General features: G+C 55.5%; 2 protein-coding genes across 9 annotated transcripts in view; one reads left to right on the top strand and one right to left on the bottom strand.

Annotated features, from left to right (window-relative positions):
* Nucleotides 1–9,059, bottom strand: part of LOC309649915 (transmembrane protein 104-like) — a 38,383-nt gene extending 29,324 nt beyond the window's left edge. For 5 of the 6 annotated variants that reach the window (XM_082440549.1, XM_082440550.1, XM_082440545.1 and 2 more), the window contains exons 1-3: nucleotides 8,950–9,059; nucleotides 8,226–8,342; nucleotides 204–325 (exon numbers count right to left, since the gene is read on the bottom strand). In XM_082440549.1, coding sequence (XP_082296675.1) covers nucleotides 204–325; nucleotides 8,226–8,270 — 167 coding nt within the window. In that variant the 5' untranslated portion in view covers nucleotides 8,271–8,342; nucleotides 8,950–9,059. Of the gene's footprint in view, nucleotides 1–203; nucleotides 326–8,225; nucleotides 8,343–8,945 lie in introns of all 6 variants that reach the window. The other variant, XM_082440546.1, reaches the window with a different exon arrangement.
* Nucleotides 9,040–13,285, top strand: NAT9 (N-acetyltransferase 9; the record flags this gene model as incomplete). Of its 3 annotated transcripts, none has more annotated exons than XM_082440543.1 (7): nucleotides 9,040–9,282; nucleotides 9,874–9,959; nucleotides 10,867–10,976; nucleotides 11,528–11,671; nucleotides 12,278–12,337; nucleotides 12,547–12,641; nucleotides 12,749–13,285. In XM_082440543.1, 7 exons carry the CDS (start codon nucleotides 9,040–9,042, stop codon nucleotides 12,881–12,883), a joined length of 873 nt encoding a protein of 290 aa, XP_082296669.1. In that variant the 3' UTR covers nucleotides 12,884–13,285. The 3 variants fall into 3 exon arrangements, with proteins under 3 accessions (XP_082296669.1, XP_082296668.1, XP_082296670.1); XM_082440542.1 differs by having other exon boundaries at nucleotides 10,846–10,976; XM_082440544.1 differs by lacking the exon at nucleotides 9,874–9,959 and having other exon boundaries at nucleotides 9,052–9,282.
* Nucleotides 13,286–14,155: the final 870 nt, after the last annotated feature.

Raw genomic sequence — 14,155 nt, 5'->3', positions numbered from 1 at the left:
GGTCTTCACTTCTCAGTGATTGGGGGTGGACAACCGCTCCATCAGAGTGAGCCCCTGCGACCTCTGGGCCTCCTTTCCTGGCTCTGGGCACCTGTGAGGACTCGCTCACCACAGACGTCTTCCCCCACACTGATGGAGAGAGCTCGGGCTTCCTGGGCAGACTCCCCCAGCTCTGGCCCCAGCCCCCCGGGGTGGTCTCTTACCTCATGAAGCCCAGGAACACCAGCAGGACCAGGCTGACGAGCCACCCGGCCGTGGCAAAGGCCTTGGGCATGGTGAGCGCGCCAGTGCCCACGATGAGGTTAAACATATACACCAGTCCGACCTAGAAGCAAGAGAGGTGACATTCGAGCCCAGAAATTAACGAGCCTCACCCCCGAACGGCTCCCAAGGGTGACCCTGGGCAACGGCAAAACCGTGGAGGCCAGGAGGCCAGGCCTTCGCCAGGCGAGCAGGTAAGCAGGGAGGGCTCCACCCAGGTTCCAGGGAGGCGGGATCTGCCGCCGGCTGCTGGGGGCCGAACGTGAACACCTGGAAGACTGAAGCCCCGCGTTCCACCAGTCTCTTCAAAATGTCTCTGGTGATGGGTTTGACTCTCCACTTTGGCTGTCATCAGCCCCATCACCTCCTCCGTGCATATTATTCAGAGCTGTGTCTCAGATGATAGCTCTGTGCTCAACCAGACTGCAGGTTTCCTGAGGACGGGCCATCACGTCTGGGGTACCCGGCACACGGATCAACCCATAGTGCTGACCCCCCAAAAAACTCCCACTTTTCCAAGGCCACTGAGCACGTGACCCAATCCTCCTCTCCGCCCATTCTTGCCAATGCCCTTTGGGACGTCGACGTTCATGCTGCTTCCCTTTTCCTGCCCTCTTCCCCGTACTAACTTCAGGGATTTAAAAAAAAAAAAGATAATTCACGTGCCATAAAATTCACCCTTTTAAAGTACACAGCCTTTCAGTATATTCACAAGTTCTGCAACCAGCATCACCATCTAATTCCATTTCATTACCCCCACAAAGAAACCCCCTACTGGGCTTCCCCGGTGGCGCAGTGGTTGAGAATCTGCCTGCCAATGCAGGGGACACGGGTTCGAGCCCTGGTCTGGGAAGATCCCACATGCCGCGGAACAACTAGGCCCATGAGCCACAACTACTGAGCCTGCGCGTCTGGAGCCTGTGCTCCGCAACAAGAGAGGCCGTGATAGTGAGAGGCCCGCGCACCGCGATGAAGAGTGGCCCCCGCTTGCCGTAACGGGAGAAAGCCCTCGCACAGAAACGAAGGAAGACCCAACACAGCCAAAAATAAATAAAATAAATTTATTAAAAAAAAAAAAAAAGAAACCCCCTACTCACCGGCAGCCCCTCCCCCTCTCCACTGGCAACCAACCTCCCAGTGGAATTGCTGGGTCACTGACTTCAGGTTTTAAACTTAACTCACACCAACTTGACTCTAGCTCAGCTAATTACAATATTCCCTTCTCGGGCTCTCGATCATGAAATCCCTTTCTCTGACCGGAAGCCCCTGCCACCTACAGCCCTGTGCACTCCCACTGACCCGCCTCTGTCCTCATCATGATGCCCAGTCCCCCCAAACCCTCCCTACCCAGGCCACCACCTCCACGGTGGCCTCACTGACAATCGGCTGGTTGCTCAAAGCTCGCACTGCCCCGAGCTCCCCACACCTTCCCCGTTCTAACCTCTCTGGCCCCCAGCCTCAGAGACGACCCGGCACCCGCTTCCTCGACTCCCTAATAGGAAGCTGCTAAAGGCTCCTGGAATTATTAAAAAATTCTAACCATGAGTCCCCTAACAGATGGTCTCTTCACCTGCGGTCCGGCAGCAACAGATTTTCTTTACTCCTCCCTGTGGACTTGCGAGTATTTCCCACGCACGTAAAGGCTCCAAACCTCAATCTCCAAGTCCCAGACCCACGGCTCCCATCTCTCCCAGAGGAAGGCTGCACCTCCAACGCTACGGAGGGGACGGAGACCATCTGACACGCGCTCCCCAAGCCGCGCTCCTTCCGAGCTCAAAAGCCGGTGTCGGCCTCCCCTCTGCCCCCCTCCCCATGTCTGGGGGAGCACGGGTGCTTCCTCTTCCCTGACAGGCTCAGCCCTGCACCTGAGCTGGGCTCGGCTCTTTCTGGAATCCTCTCCTCCTCCTAGCTCTCTTCCCCTCTGACTGCGAACGCTCTCGACACCTTTAAAACGTTGCCCTCTCACTTTCCCTCAACCCGACTCCTTGAAGGAGCAACCTATATCCTCTGCCTTCATTTCCAGCTTCCTGTAGTTTGTGGTTTCCACCTCCAGAGCTCTTTTGAAACTGCATTCTTAAAAATCACCAATGACCTCCTATTTGCCAAATCCAATGGCTTTCTTAGACTTAATCTTTCTTGCACTTCTGACATTGGCGGTCTCTTTTTCTCTCTACGTTTCTTTTCCTCAGCAACATCATTCAACCCCAAGGCTTTAACCATCAATGGTGGACTGTATTTCTCTTAGTACAAGCCTTTCTGCAGACCTCAAATCCAACTGCCTGCTGGTCACCTCCACCTGGACACCCCAGCGTGGCCTCAGCTCCCCGCTTCCCCTCCATACCCCAGTGCCAGTGATTTTATTTCTGAAGAGTCTTTTGTGGGTGCCTCTGGCTCCTATTCCATTTCCAGCTCAAGTGAACCATTTCTGGCCTGGCCTATGACAGCAGCTTCCTAACTGGTCTCCCTGTACTGCACTAAACTGGCCAACTTACAGTCTGCTTTACCACTTGTTTCCGGTCTTTAGAAGACAAACACCAGAAACACCTATCCATCGCTCGTTTTCACCTCCCCTTTCTGAGAAATACGCATTTTTCTGTATTTAAATTTTTTTTCCAAGACAACCATGTGCTGCATTCTTAATCAGAAACACACAAATTAGGGCCCATTCTCAGACCAGCCTCAGTCAGATCTAAAAAACAAGACGAAACAGAGATAGGGAGCATCGGCTACCATTCTGGGGCCCTTGACAGGGAGGGACAGGATTCCGGGCAGGTGCTGACCAGCCATGTGAGTGCTGGACAAACGGGAGGGCGTCCTGTAGAGAGGAAACAGCTCTGCCCAGAGCCCATGTACACCTGACACAGGGCACCAAGCCCTTGTGCCTCCCACCCAGCCCCTCAACTCCCACCCACCATGAGGGGCCCATTCAAACGCCTGTCCCACCATAAAGCCCTTCCCAGTCTCCCAAACCCATCTTGTTCCCTCTTTCAAAGCAAAGAACACTTCTTACGCCCTAGTTTGGGTTTTTGATGTTGATGTGTTTATCTTTTCCCCACTATTAAATCTGAGGGTCGTTATGGTCGCAACCTGCATCTCACTTCTCTCTGCATTTCTCGGGGTGCCTGGCACACGGCCTCAAGATGGGGGTCCTCAACGGCTCTGGCTCAGGTCCTCTCTGCCGTGAACCCTCTCTGCCTGAACCTTCGTCCCCTTTTAAACATCACGGTCTCACTCTGATCCCCCAGGCAGATCCCAGAAGGATTAAGACAAGTTGGAATTGTCTTCCTCTAGCTCCTGATTGGATCACAAAACCATGATGTGGTTCCCCTGCCAGGAGTCTTGGCCCAGGGTGATGTTATGAGAATAAATGTGAGGGTGACAGCTGGCCTTCTGAATTGACCTTTCACAAGTGGGAACGTCTACAAACTAACTTTGACTTTTGTTGGGTTTAACTTCAATCACCGGCACTCTGAGGCGAGTACATTCAGGTGTGGGCTCGTTTGCTCACTTACTCAACAGCTACCGAGAGCCTTCCACGGTCCTGGCCCTGTGCTCAGAGCCCAGGGAATGACAGCGAGCAAGACGGACAGGAGGACACAGACAAGAAAACAAACGATGATTACCGCCTCGGAGAAGCGTTCTGAAGGAAAGAAGGGGCTCGGTGACAAAGAACAGTGGGTCAGCACTTCAAGTAGAGGACGGCCTCGTGGTGACATTCAAGCCGGGACCTGAAGGCCGAGCAGGAGCCACCCAGGCAAAGGGCCAGGGAAGACACTGGCAGGTAGGAAGGCCCAAGGTGGGAGAGGGGGAGGGATGTCCCAGGAACTCTGAGGCCAGCGTGGCTGCAGGCGGACTCCCGGGCCCTGGTGCACGGGACAGGGAGTTCGACGTCACAGGCAGGGTTGTAAGCAGGACGCTAAGAGACCAGGCCCTGGTCGATGACCTAACGTCTGATCTCCTGGCAGCTCTGTCCTCTGCATATCGCTTTTATAAGCTGTAACACTCTGAAAGGCAGAACCTTATTTCTTTATGGAAAACAGCCCTGGTGATGGGCTCGTGACAGAAGTTAAGAGAAAGCAAAGAGGCCTAAGAAAGTGATGGTTCTCAGCCAGAAGTTTTATGGGGATGGGACTTCCCTGGCGGTCCAATGGTTAGGACTCTGTGCTTTCACTGCAGGGGGCATGGGTTCGATCCCCGGTCGGGGAACTATGTTCCTGCAAGCCGTGGGGCGCGGCCAAAAAAAAAAGTTTTATGGGGAAATTAAGTAGTACAAGAAGCATTTGTGAATTCAGGGATGCCTGAAGGTCTTGGGATGGAAAAGTCAAGGGTCTATTGTCAAGCAGGGTTTCTCAGCCTGAGTGCTGCTGACATTTGGGGCCAGATCACTCTTTGCTGTGGGCCTCTTCTGTGGACTGTAGGATGTTTACCAGCATCCCTGGCCTGTATCCACTAGATTCCAGTACCCCCCACCTTCCCTTTGTGTTGTGATGGTCACAACGTCTCCAGACATTGCCAAATGTCCCCTGGGAGGCAAGACTGCCACCAGCTGAGAACCACTGCTGATAAAGATGCAGTGAAATAAACACACTCCCAATGGAAACTTCAAATAAACCTCAGTGAGGGCTTCCCTGGTGGTGCAGTGGTTGAGAATCTGCCTGCCAATGCAGGGGACATGGGTTCGAGCCCTGGTCTGGGAAGATCCCACATGCCGTGGAGCAACTAGGCCTGTGAGCCACAACTACTGAGCCTGTGCGTCTGGAGCCTGTGCTCCTCAACAAGAGAGGCCGCGATAGTGAGAGGCCCGCGCACCGCGATGAAGAGTGGCCCCCGCTTGCCACAACTAGAGAAAGCCCTCGCATAGAAACGAAGACCCAACACAGCCATAAATAAATAAAATAAATTAAAAAAAAACAAAAAACAAACAAAAAAACCTCAGTGAAAAAGACCCTTTACGAACTTGACAAGGAATTAGGGACCAACTATTGGCAGTTAGGAGCAGAAATGAGTGATCACATTTGTCTTGGGTTGTTGCTATTTTTTAGTTCTGAGGCAAGCACTCCGGGCCTGGTGGTGCTGCGGGGAATCCCATAGGGAAACGTATGCCTTCTCCACCTTCCTGGCCAGAGTTAAACCCTCCTTGCTTTCAGTAACGGGGATCAGTAGGGACCACTCCCAAGGAGCAGAGCAGGACGCAGGAAGCAAACCTGAGCTGAGCCACAGGCCGGGTGGAAGGCAGCTGTGAAGCAGGAGGAAACGGGGGAGTGAGTTGCTCTTCTGCTTGTTAGGTGACAGCTCTGTGGGGACAGCCTCCAGGGAGGCATGACCAAAAGCGGTGAAATAGAGCCCTGCTGTGGTCTCAATAAAGAAGGCTATGCAAACCGAGCTTCCTCCTGTTCTGGACTCTTCCTCCGTGGCTGAAGCGGAGAAGGCACAGTGCCTGTCCCTTGGGGCGGCTGACCCGCTCCCTTGTGCTCGAGGGGGTCCAGTGCAGCGTTCCCGTGGCCTCACCCACAGGTGTGCATGAGGCAGGGGTCACGGGCATCTTTCAACAGCTTCCCCAACGACAGTTGTCAAAGGAAACAGAAGGTGGCAGAGATGCGGAAGCAACAACTAGGGTTTCAGGCCGGGAGACAAGCCCTCTTTCCTTCGAAAGCACCCGCGTCGATCTTCCACGAGACCGGCCGGCGGAAGGCAGCCTCAGAAGTTATCCTTATGTAGGCAGTGACCCCCTTCTTCCTCTATTTTGATCACACGATCCCTTCAGTGCTGAGCCCCTCGTGGTCCCCATAAATGGGGAAACAGACACGCCTGTTCTGAGATCACTTATGGGGGGGACGCATGGGCCTAAACCATGCTCCTCCGTCCAGCACTACCCTTGAGAGGGTTTGTCATCCGAGTCCCCTGCGAGGCTCGTCTGCCCATTACACACAGTTTATGCAGAAGAATGCAGGCTAAGGCAAACACCCCTGACACCCAGGAGGGGCAAGAACTCACAACAGGGTACCGCAGAGGTAGGGAGAGGCTTGGTGCTGGGAATGACCGGGTTAAGGGCTGATGCACCGCTCAGGGTCACGATCTCCCAAGGCAGGCCGAGCAGGTTCCGCCCACATCGTGCTAGCAGCAGCTGCGGTAAAGTCCATTCCGCAGCCTCTCTGGGCTCAGGGGGTGGTGCACCTCACACCCTTCTCCTGGTCTCACAGGGGACCGAGAACCATTCTCGCAGGATGGCAGAGTTAAGGAAACCTCAGGCAGAAGGTGTGTTCTCGGCTCAAACCGAGACCACTAATCCCAGTTAACGCCACCTCATCCTCAGCACCATCCACCTTCCCCCTGCCTCTCGCTTCACCGGCGGGACAAGAGAATACGAGCAGTTGTTTACGGCCAGTGCCCAGAGTCGGCCCTTGAACACATGCCTCAAACAAAACCGAACACATAGAAAACAGAGGAAAAAATTTAAAAAAAGCAGAACCCGCTGAGGCTTTTAGGTCTCACTGCCCCATTTCCTGTGGGCACATGCTGACATGTGAAATGATTACTGAACAGCTGGAGGCACAAGAAAAGTGGGCACATCAAAGGTTTTCCTTCCCAACACTCAGCTACAGAAATAACTCATTTCCTCGCCTCTAAGCTTACAGATGTTGTAAGATGACGCAGGAACCGCGGTGACTTTCACAGACAGTGTGGACATGTCACTGCTGATACCAAGAGGAGGCTGTGAGCTGTTATGCAATTCCACTGATGAGAGGGGCGTGACCTGATTCATTCCAAGGCTCAGGAAAGACTTCCCCGGACTTCCCTGGTGGCGCAGTGGTTAAGAATCTGCCTGCCAATGCAGGGGACACGGGTTCGAGCCCTGGTCCGGGAGGATCCCACATGGCGCGGAGCAACTAAGCCCGTGCACCACAACTACTGAAGCCCACGCGCCTGGAGCCCGTGCGCTGCAACGAAGAGTAGCCCCCGCTCGCCGCAACTAGAGAAAGCCTGCGCACAGCAACGAAGACCCAACGCAGCCAAAAATAAATAAATTTATTTAAAAAAAAAAAAAAGAAAGACTTCCCTGATAAATTACTGAGGTGAAGGAGGCTCCCTTGGAGCCACACACAAATGGCACAGACCCAGCAGGAGGACCCTAGTGTTTTTTGGTTTTTGCCAGCTGTTCTCAGAGGTGTTTCCTTATGCATCACACCCCAGCTCTAGAGTCTATGAAGCTGGCAGAAACAGAGCATGGATCCCCAGGCAAGTGCAGAGCAGGGCAGCTGTTGAAGGTTAGGTACTTTCTAGAAAGAGGACTCTTGCTACTTAAGGCAGTGCTGCCTTTCTCTGGGATACTTGGTAGCAACATGAATCAATCATTTGATTATTCCAATCCTCCAGCTACTCATCCAAGCAAGAGGATTCCGTGATGTAAACATGACCAATCTCATATTACACAAAGAAGATAAACCGAGTGTACATGTGAGGGGTGGGGGTAAAGCAGACCCAAGACAGTGAGAAATCAACCATTCTAGTTGCGCTAGTTACAGACTCCACCCAACGGCAACTGGAGGTCTCTGTATGCTTTCTCCGCCTCTTACACCATCCGAGACTATAAAAGTTGTGCAACTTAAAATTCAGCTGAGAACCGAAGTGGTTTCAAACTGCTGAGGGGAGCAGATCCCAGAGTCAACAGCCGACAGCCTTCATGCATCTGAACTGGCCTCAGTTTGCAAGTGCTAGCAGCCCTGAGACAAAAATAACGAGCGAGCAAGTCCGTTTTCCTTTCTTGACCACTCTCCGATCAACACGTGAAGAGTGAACAAACCTGACTCTCATCATACGTTCACCGTGGCTGCTGCTGAATGGGGGTCCCAGACGGCGGCTATGAAAGCCGCTGGACTCACAAGTACAGTCCACAGGAAGCAGTGCGCTTCTCCAGAAGCCAAGGGCACTGATGTGGGCAAAACAGCTCCAAAAGTAAAACTCACATAAGGAGAATAGAGCTCCCCGGTCTCTGTGATTTCACCCGCCATTTCCAAAAGCGAGGAAGGGTCCGTCGGCTGTCAAGGTTCCTTCCGTGCCGGGGCGGCGGCGGCTGCGGCTCCCTAGGAAAAGAACAGACTTCAGCTTTCTGATGGACCTAGACGCGGGCGGAGGGATGTCTACAGAGCCACCCCCTCCCTGTCCTTTACTCACAGACACTTATGGCCTTATCTGTTAAAAGAGAGCCCGGAGGGAAGGACCTCCCTGTATGACGACACCTGGGTGGTTTCTTCTAACTTTTTCTTGTCTGTGCAGGGCATGTATTCATTGCCGCTCAGACTCCAAGTGATTTAAGGGGCCTCAGACGCCAGTAAGAGTCACCACCACAAGGGTCCCCTTTACACACTCTGGTTATCCCCCATTTAATGCCAGGAACAGCGAGCTCACTACCACACAGGGAAGCCAAGTAACTGTCTGCCTCCTCCACCTAGAGCAAGAGGCTGGGGGCTTTCCTAGGTCGCCCCCCAACCCAACTCCTTGCCCCAGAGCCTCTCCTTTTTAACGGGGCCTCCACGTCTCCCAACCTGCCTTAGGGCTCTCCACCCTCCAGCCTCCCCCTCTTCCCAAGAGGCCCTCTCCGAGCCTCTCCCCCATTTCTTCCTCCCTCCTGGAGGAACCCCGAGTCTGGCACCACCCCATTCCATCCCACCCTCCCGCTCCGACACCTACAGCGAAGCTTGCTCCCGCTACCGCGGCCGCCGTCTCCGACCCGGGGTTGCTGCCGGCGCCAGCTGTCCCGCACCAGCGCCGGCAGCACGCATGCGCCCGCGCCGGGAGCCCACCTACTTTGTGCACGCCTTGGGCGGGGCGCACGGCGCTGATTGGGCGCCTCGCGGAGGCGGGACCGGGATTGGGCCCCGGCGGCTGCCGTCTGCGTGGCGGAAGTGGGCGGGGTGCGCTCCCACGCGCATGCGGGAGGGGGGGGCCGCCTGCCAGGTGGGAAAGCGGGGCTGGTTGGAAGGGGTGGATCGCACCTGCTGGGGACGCGTTCGTCGGCGAAGAGTGGGTGTGAACTTGGCCGTGCCGGGACCCTAGTGGTTGTGGGGGTTCGAGAAGAGTAGCCTGTAACTCCTCACAAAGAGGAGGGGATTGAGGCCTTAAGCCTGCCTCACCCAAGAGTGGCCAGGGAGGCCCCGATGGCTTGGGGGGCAGGAAGAGGGAGGGTCCGAGCCCAGTGGGGTGGTCGCTGGGAAAAGGGATTGGAAATAGGTTTAAGACAGGGCTGAGAAGTAACCGTGGGGCGGAGTCTCAGAACTGGGGCGAGTGATGGGAGTTCTGGTGATGCGTCTTGGTGCTTGAGTGTGGGGCATCGAGGTTCCGGGTGATGGGGCTGAAGGGACTGGCAGAAAAGGCAGCCCATATTTGGCCCCTTGAGATGCGAGCCCAGGATTGTTTAATCATCTTTTACCAACCGGGTTCCCTTTCTTGCAAAGGGTTTAAAGTCCGTGTTCTCTGAAGTGTTTGGAAAGAAAGAAGGACAGAGGCTCTTCTGACAACTTAGCCCCGGGAGGCATTTAGGGAGCTGAGAGCCGGGGCTCCCACCCTAAGTGGGAGGAAACGCAGGTGCTGAAATCTTTGCCCTCCTACCCGCAGGCTGCTACCATGAGGTTAAATCAGAACATCTTGCTGCTGGGAAAGAAGGTGGTGCTGGTACCCTACACCCCAGAGCATGTGCCTAGGTAACCATTCCCCTGACATGGGGTGCAAGCTAGCTCTCCAAGGTGCAGCGAGGAGGGTGAGCCTGTCTTAACCCAAATCTCAGAGGCTGTTTTTTCTGAGAAGGAGAAACATTGGTGTGAGAAGTAATTGCATACAGGAAAAAGTGAAAACTGAAACAGAGGGCTATGACCTCCCTGGAAGAAGTCATCCATCCCCCTGTTTCTCCCTTCCATCCCCTCAGCTTCCTTTTTGGCCTTTCAGCCAGGAATTCTTTTATGTAAACTACATGTGTGCAAGAAAAAAAAGATATTGTCTTCTATTTATAAATGAGTGCCATTCCTCTGGTGCCAGTAAATAGGCTCAGTTCTTGGAAACTAAATGTTAGCTTGTCATAAAACTGAGCAGGTGGGTTGTTGTGAGGTCTACTGCTTGGAAAGGCCAGGACTGAGTCGCAGGGTGGGACTGTTGTGGGCCAGGTGACGAATGCCTGGTAGACAGGGATGCTGGTGCTGTAGGCGTGTATTCTCTCCTTGTAGTTTTCCTTTTGGGGGTTCCTGGTGCCTGGCCTTTGTGGAGATCTGTCCAGCCTTCTTTGCTGAGTTTGGCTTGCCATTACTTCCCCTTGGGAATTTGAGGAATGTTTAGCTTCAGACTGCTCCCCCGCACTGACCCCTGAGATAGGAGAGGAGGCTGGATGGATAGAACTGCCTCCTGCTGTTCTCTTTAGGACTAGCCTGCCTCTAGTTCTTGGGCCTGTGGCCTTCTGCCATAGGAGCCATTATAACCCTTTCTTGGGGTTCTTCTCTAGCCCTCTGTTAGCCCTGGGGGGTTCTCCTCTCAACCATCCATTTCTTCATCTCATAAAGCGTCAGACTTAGGCTTCTGAATTTGTCCTGCCTGCCAAAGGCCGACCCTCCGTCCCTGCAGGTACCACGAGTGGATGAAATCAGAGGAGCTGCGGCGTTTGACAGCCTCCGAGCCGCTGACCCTGGAGCAGGAGTATGTGATGCAACACAGCTGGCGGGAAGATGCAGACAGTGAGAAGCGGAGGCCCCGGGCTGTGCCGGTCATGGGAGGGCTGATTCCAGAGGCCTTCCCGGGTTCCCACCCTTCCCTGTTCCCAGCTGTAGCCCCGCTGGGGCCACAGAAAGTTTGCAAAAAACACTTCGTGAAAAGCTTGGGAGGTGCCTGAAGCCCTCAGGCTGTGATGCCCCCTGAAGCAAGTCCCTGTGGCTGACGCTTCTGTCCTCTTCTCCACTCACTGCACCAGGCGTGAAGGGATTTAGAGAAAGGAAAGCATTTGGGGCTCTGGCTGTAAATCAAGGCCCTGCCCTTTGTGCCCCTTGCTGCAAGCCCCGTGTGGTTCGTGCTCTCTGAGAATACAGTTGCTGTTTGCAAAAAGGCCATTGTTTCCTGCATGAGGCCGATTTAGGCTTTGTAATCCGCTGAAGGAAGTGCTGGCTCCCTTTTTCTGCCAGACTCAGAGACAGTGGTAGTTCTTTGCAGTTCTCTGGCTCGGGTAGGAAGACTGGCCTCCCTGCACTCCTTTGGGGAGTGTAGGTGATAATCCCGTCGCCTCCTTCCTCAGAGTGTACCTTCATCGTGCTGGATGCAGAGAAGTGGCGGGCCCAGCCAAGCACCAGCGAAGAAAGCTGCATGGCGGGAGATGTGAACCTCTTCCTCACGGATCTAGGGGACCCCTCCTTGGGGGAGATTGAGGTCATGATTGCAGGTTTGTTCCACCTGGCCCTGCCCTCCATCCCTCTGGTCCTCAGATCCGCTGAACCTGAAGCCACCGAGGCTGTGTAGGGCACTCAGAGAGCTCCATGGGCAGCTCCGGCCTTGGTGAGCCTAGCACCTGGCTGGGCAGACTCACTTGGCACCCTGTTAGCCTTGTGGCTCACCCCTGGTAGTTCATTTTATTCCCTTCTCATGCTTAGCTGTGAACTTAACCTTTGGTTTTAGGGTCTTCAAACTGCAGTCTGCCCCATCCTTGGGGTGGACTGGGGACCCTCCAAAAATAAACGATCTTCCCTGGAGCATCTCACCATGCCGTGGGAGGAGCCCCTCCAGTTTATGTGTCCATCAGGGTCCTCAGCCTCTTTCTAAGGGGCCGTGGGACTGTCCTCGTGGGGCAGCACACTGAGCCGAAGGGGTCAGTTTTGGGGTCAGGTTGCTGGGTGCCTCTAAGCTGTGCGACCCCGGGTGAGTCATTTAACTTCTCTGGGCCTCTGTCTCCTCATCTGCAGAATGGTACCCATATTTGAGAACTTCCTAGGGTTGTGAGGATGACATGAGCTGGGCACGCACTGCCAGTGACTGTTGTCATTCCTCCTAGAGCCCAGCTGCAGGGGCCAGGGCTTGGGCACCGAGGCCGTCCTCATGATGATGTCTTATGGTAAGGAAGGCCGAGCAGGCCAGGTTGGGGAGAAGTGGCCAGGCCCCAGGAGAAGGCGAGGGCGTGTTGGGAGGGAGCCTTCAGGCCGGAGGGTGGGAGCCGGTGACAGGCTTTTCCATCGCAGGCTGGGACAGGAGGGGTCGAGGGTGCCGGGGAGGTGGGGGAGAGCTTCGTCCTGCAGCTTACCCCTCTCTAATCTCTTCTGGGAGGAGTGACCAAGCTAGGTCTGACCAAGTTTGAGGCTAAAATTGGGCAAGGAAATGAACCGAGCATCCGGATGTTCCGAAAGCTTCACTTTGAGCAGGTGAGGATGGTGCCAGCGAGAGGGTGAGGCCTGGGTCTGGGCGGGCCAAGTGCTGCTAGGACTTGGGCCTGTAACTTAGCCGGCCCTGCTCTGTCTGGATCACGTAGGTGGCTGTGAGCAGTGTCTTCCAGGAGGTGACGCTCAGACTGACGATGAGTGACCCGGAGCGGCAGTGGCTTCTCGAGCAGACCAGCCACGTGGAAGAGAAGCCCTACAGAGCTGGGGCGTCGGAGCCCCGCTGACAGCCGGCCTTGCGGACCAGCCACCCTGTGTGGATGGGGGTGTGAGACCAGAGCCCTGCAGCAGGCAAACAGAGGGGGCCTGTGGGGCAGAGTGCTCTGGCCTTGCTCCAGCCTGGGACTCTCCTCTTGGGGCCCTTCAGACTCCGGGCTGGGCTTGCCTTGGCCTCCCTCTGGCTGGCCTTGTGGCTGAGCCACTCCGGGGCCAGCCCCTCCTCCTGGCCAGACCCGGACTCAGACTCTTGGAGTCTGGAGCGGACGGCATGGATCCATGGGAAGAGGCAGGGTGGAGGTGCGGCTGGAGACGAGGGGGCGCCTGGTGAATGGGCAGGACCTCCCTTGCCCCTGGAGGGCCAGAGGGGCCGCCGAGGCTCTGGCCGGGAGTAAAGCGCACTGCACACAGCTCGCCCTGTTCGCTCATTGGGGCCGCGTGGAGCTGAGCTGCCAGGAGGGCCAGCCTGCGGCATCTGGTCCGCCGTCGTAGGGGCAGGGGAGGGGTAGCTCGGTCCTCTGTCATCCAGCAGAAGCAGGTGGGTGTGACCCCGGGAGGTCTGGAAATGATTGAGTTCGGCCCTGAAGGACAGACAGGTGGCTTGGAAAGTGGGCGAGTGTCCTTGCTCCTTTCTCTTTGGAGCCAGTTTCGAGGGTGGAGTAAGTTAGTTTTGCGTGCAGCTCCATGTGGCTGGAGTACCCGCCCTGCTGATGAAGCTGTGGGCCTCCTGCTCAGTTGCAGGGTCTTCCGAAGGAAGCGGAGGCCACTGAGCGGCGTCCTCCTGAGGGCACCTGCGTCCTCGCTCTCCACGCCTCATCCCTCCGCCTCTGGGAGCAGCCGCACCTGCGAAGGCCACTGGGGGGTGCCAGAGGCACAGGTTCGGATGATTAAGCTGCTTGGCAACCGGGGCGTAACAGGTAGAGCCGGGCCAGGTCTCCCCACCTCAGAGCGAGGGGGGACACCCTTTGACTTCTAACCCCGTCTCATGCCCTGTCGTAATCTGGGGTGGCCATCAAGAAAAGTCAGGCATGTTTCAAAACACAACTGGAGAAGAGACTCCTGAGGGCACCTAGGACGTTTTCAAGGGGAGGAAATGGTCCCAGGCAAGTTGAGGCACTCGCCCAAGGCCCCAGAGCTTTTGATGGCAGAGCCAGAACTGGGGCTGACGACTCCCAGCTCGCAGGCCTCTTGATCCTGGCCTCTCACACCAGACTACGCATGTGGAAAACTAGAATCTAAAACATGCCTGAAGCTAACACACAAACTTCGCTCGCTGGGGCCCC

This window comes from Balaenoptera physalus (genome assembly GCF_965194825.1).
Source record: "Balaenoptera physalus genome assembly, chromosome: 20".
NCBI classification, from domain to species: Eukaryota; Metazoa; Chordata; class Mammalia; order Artiodactyla; family Balaenopteridae; genus Balaenoptera; species Balaenoptera physalus.
Note: the sequence above shows the minus strand (reverse complement) of the source record. Positions and strands in the feature narration are given on the sequence as shown.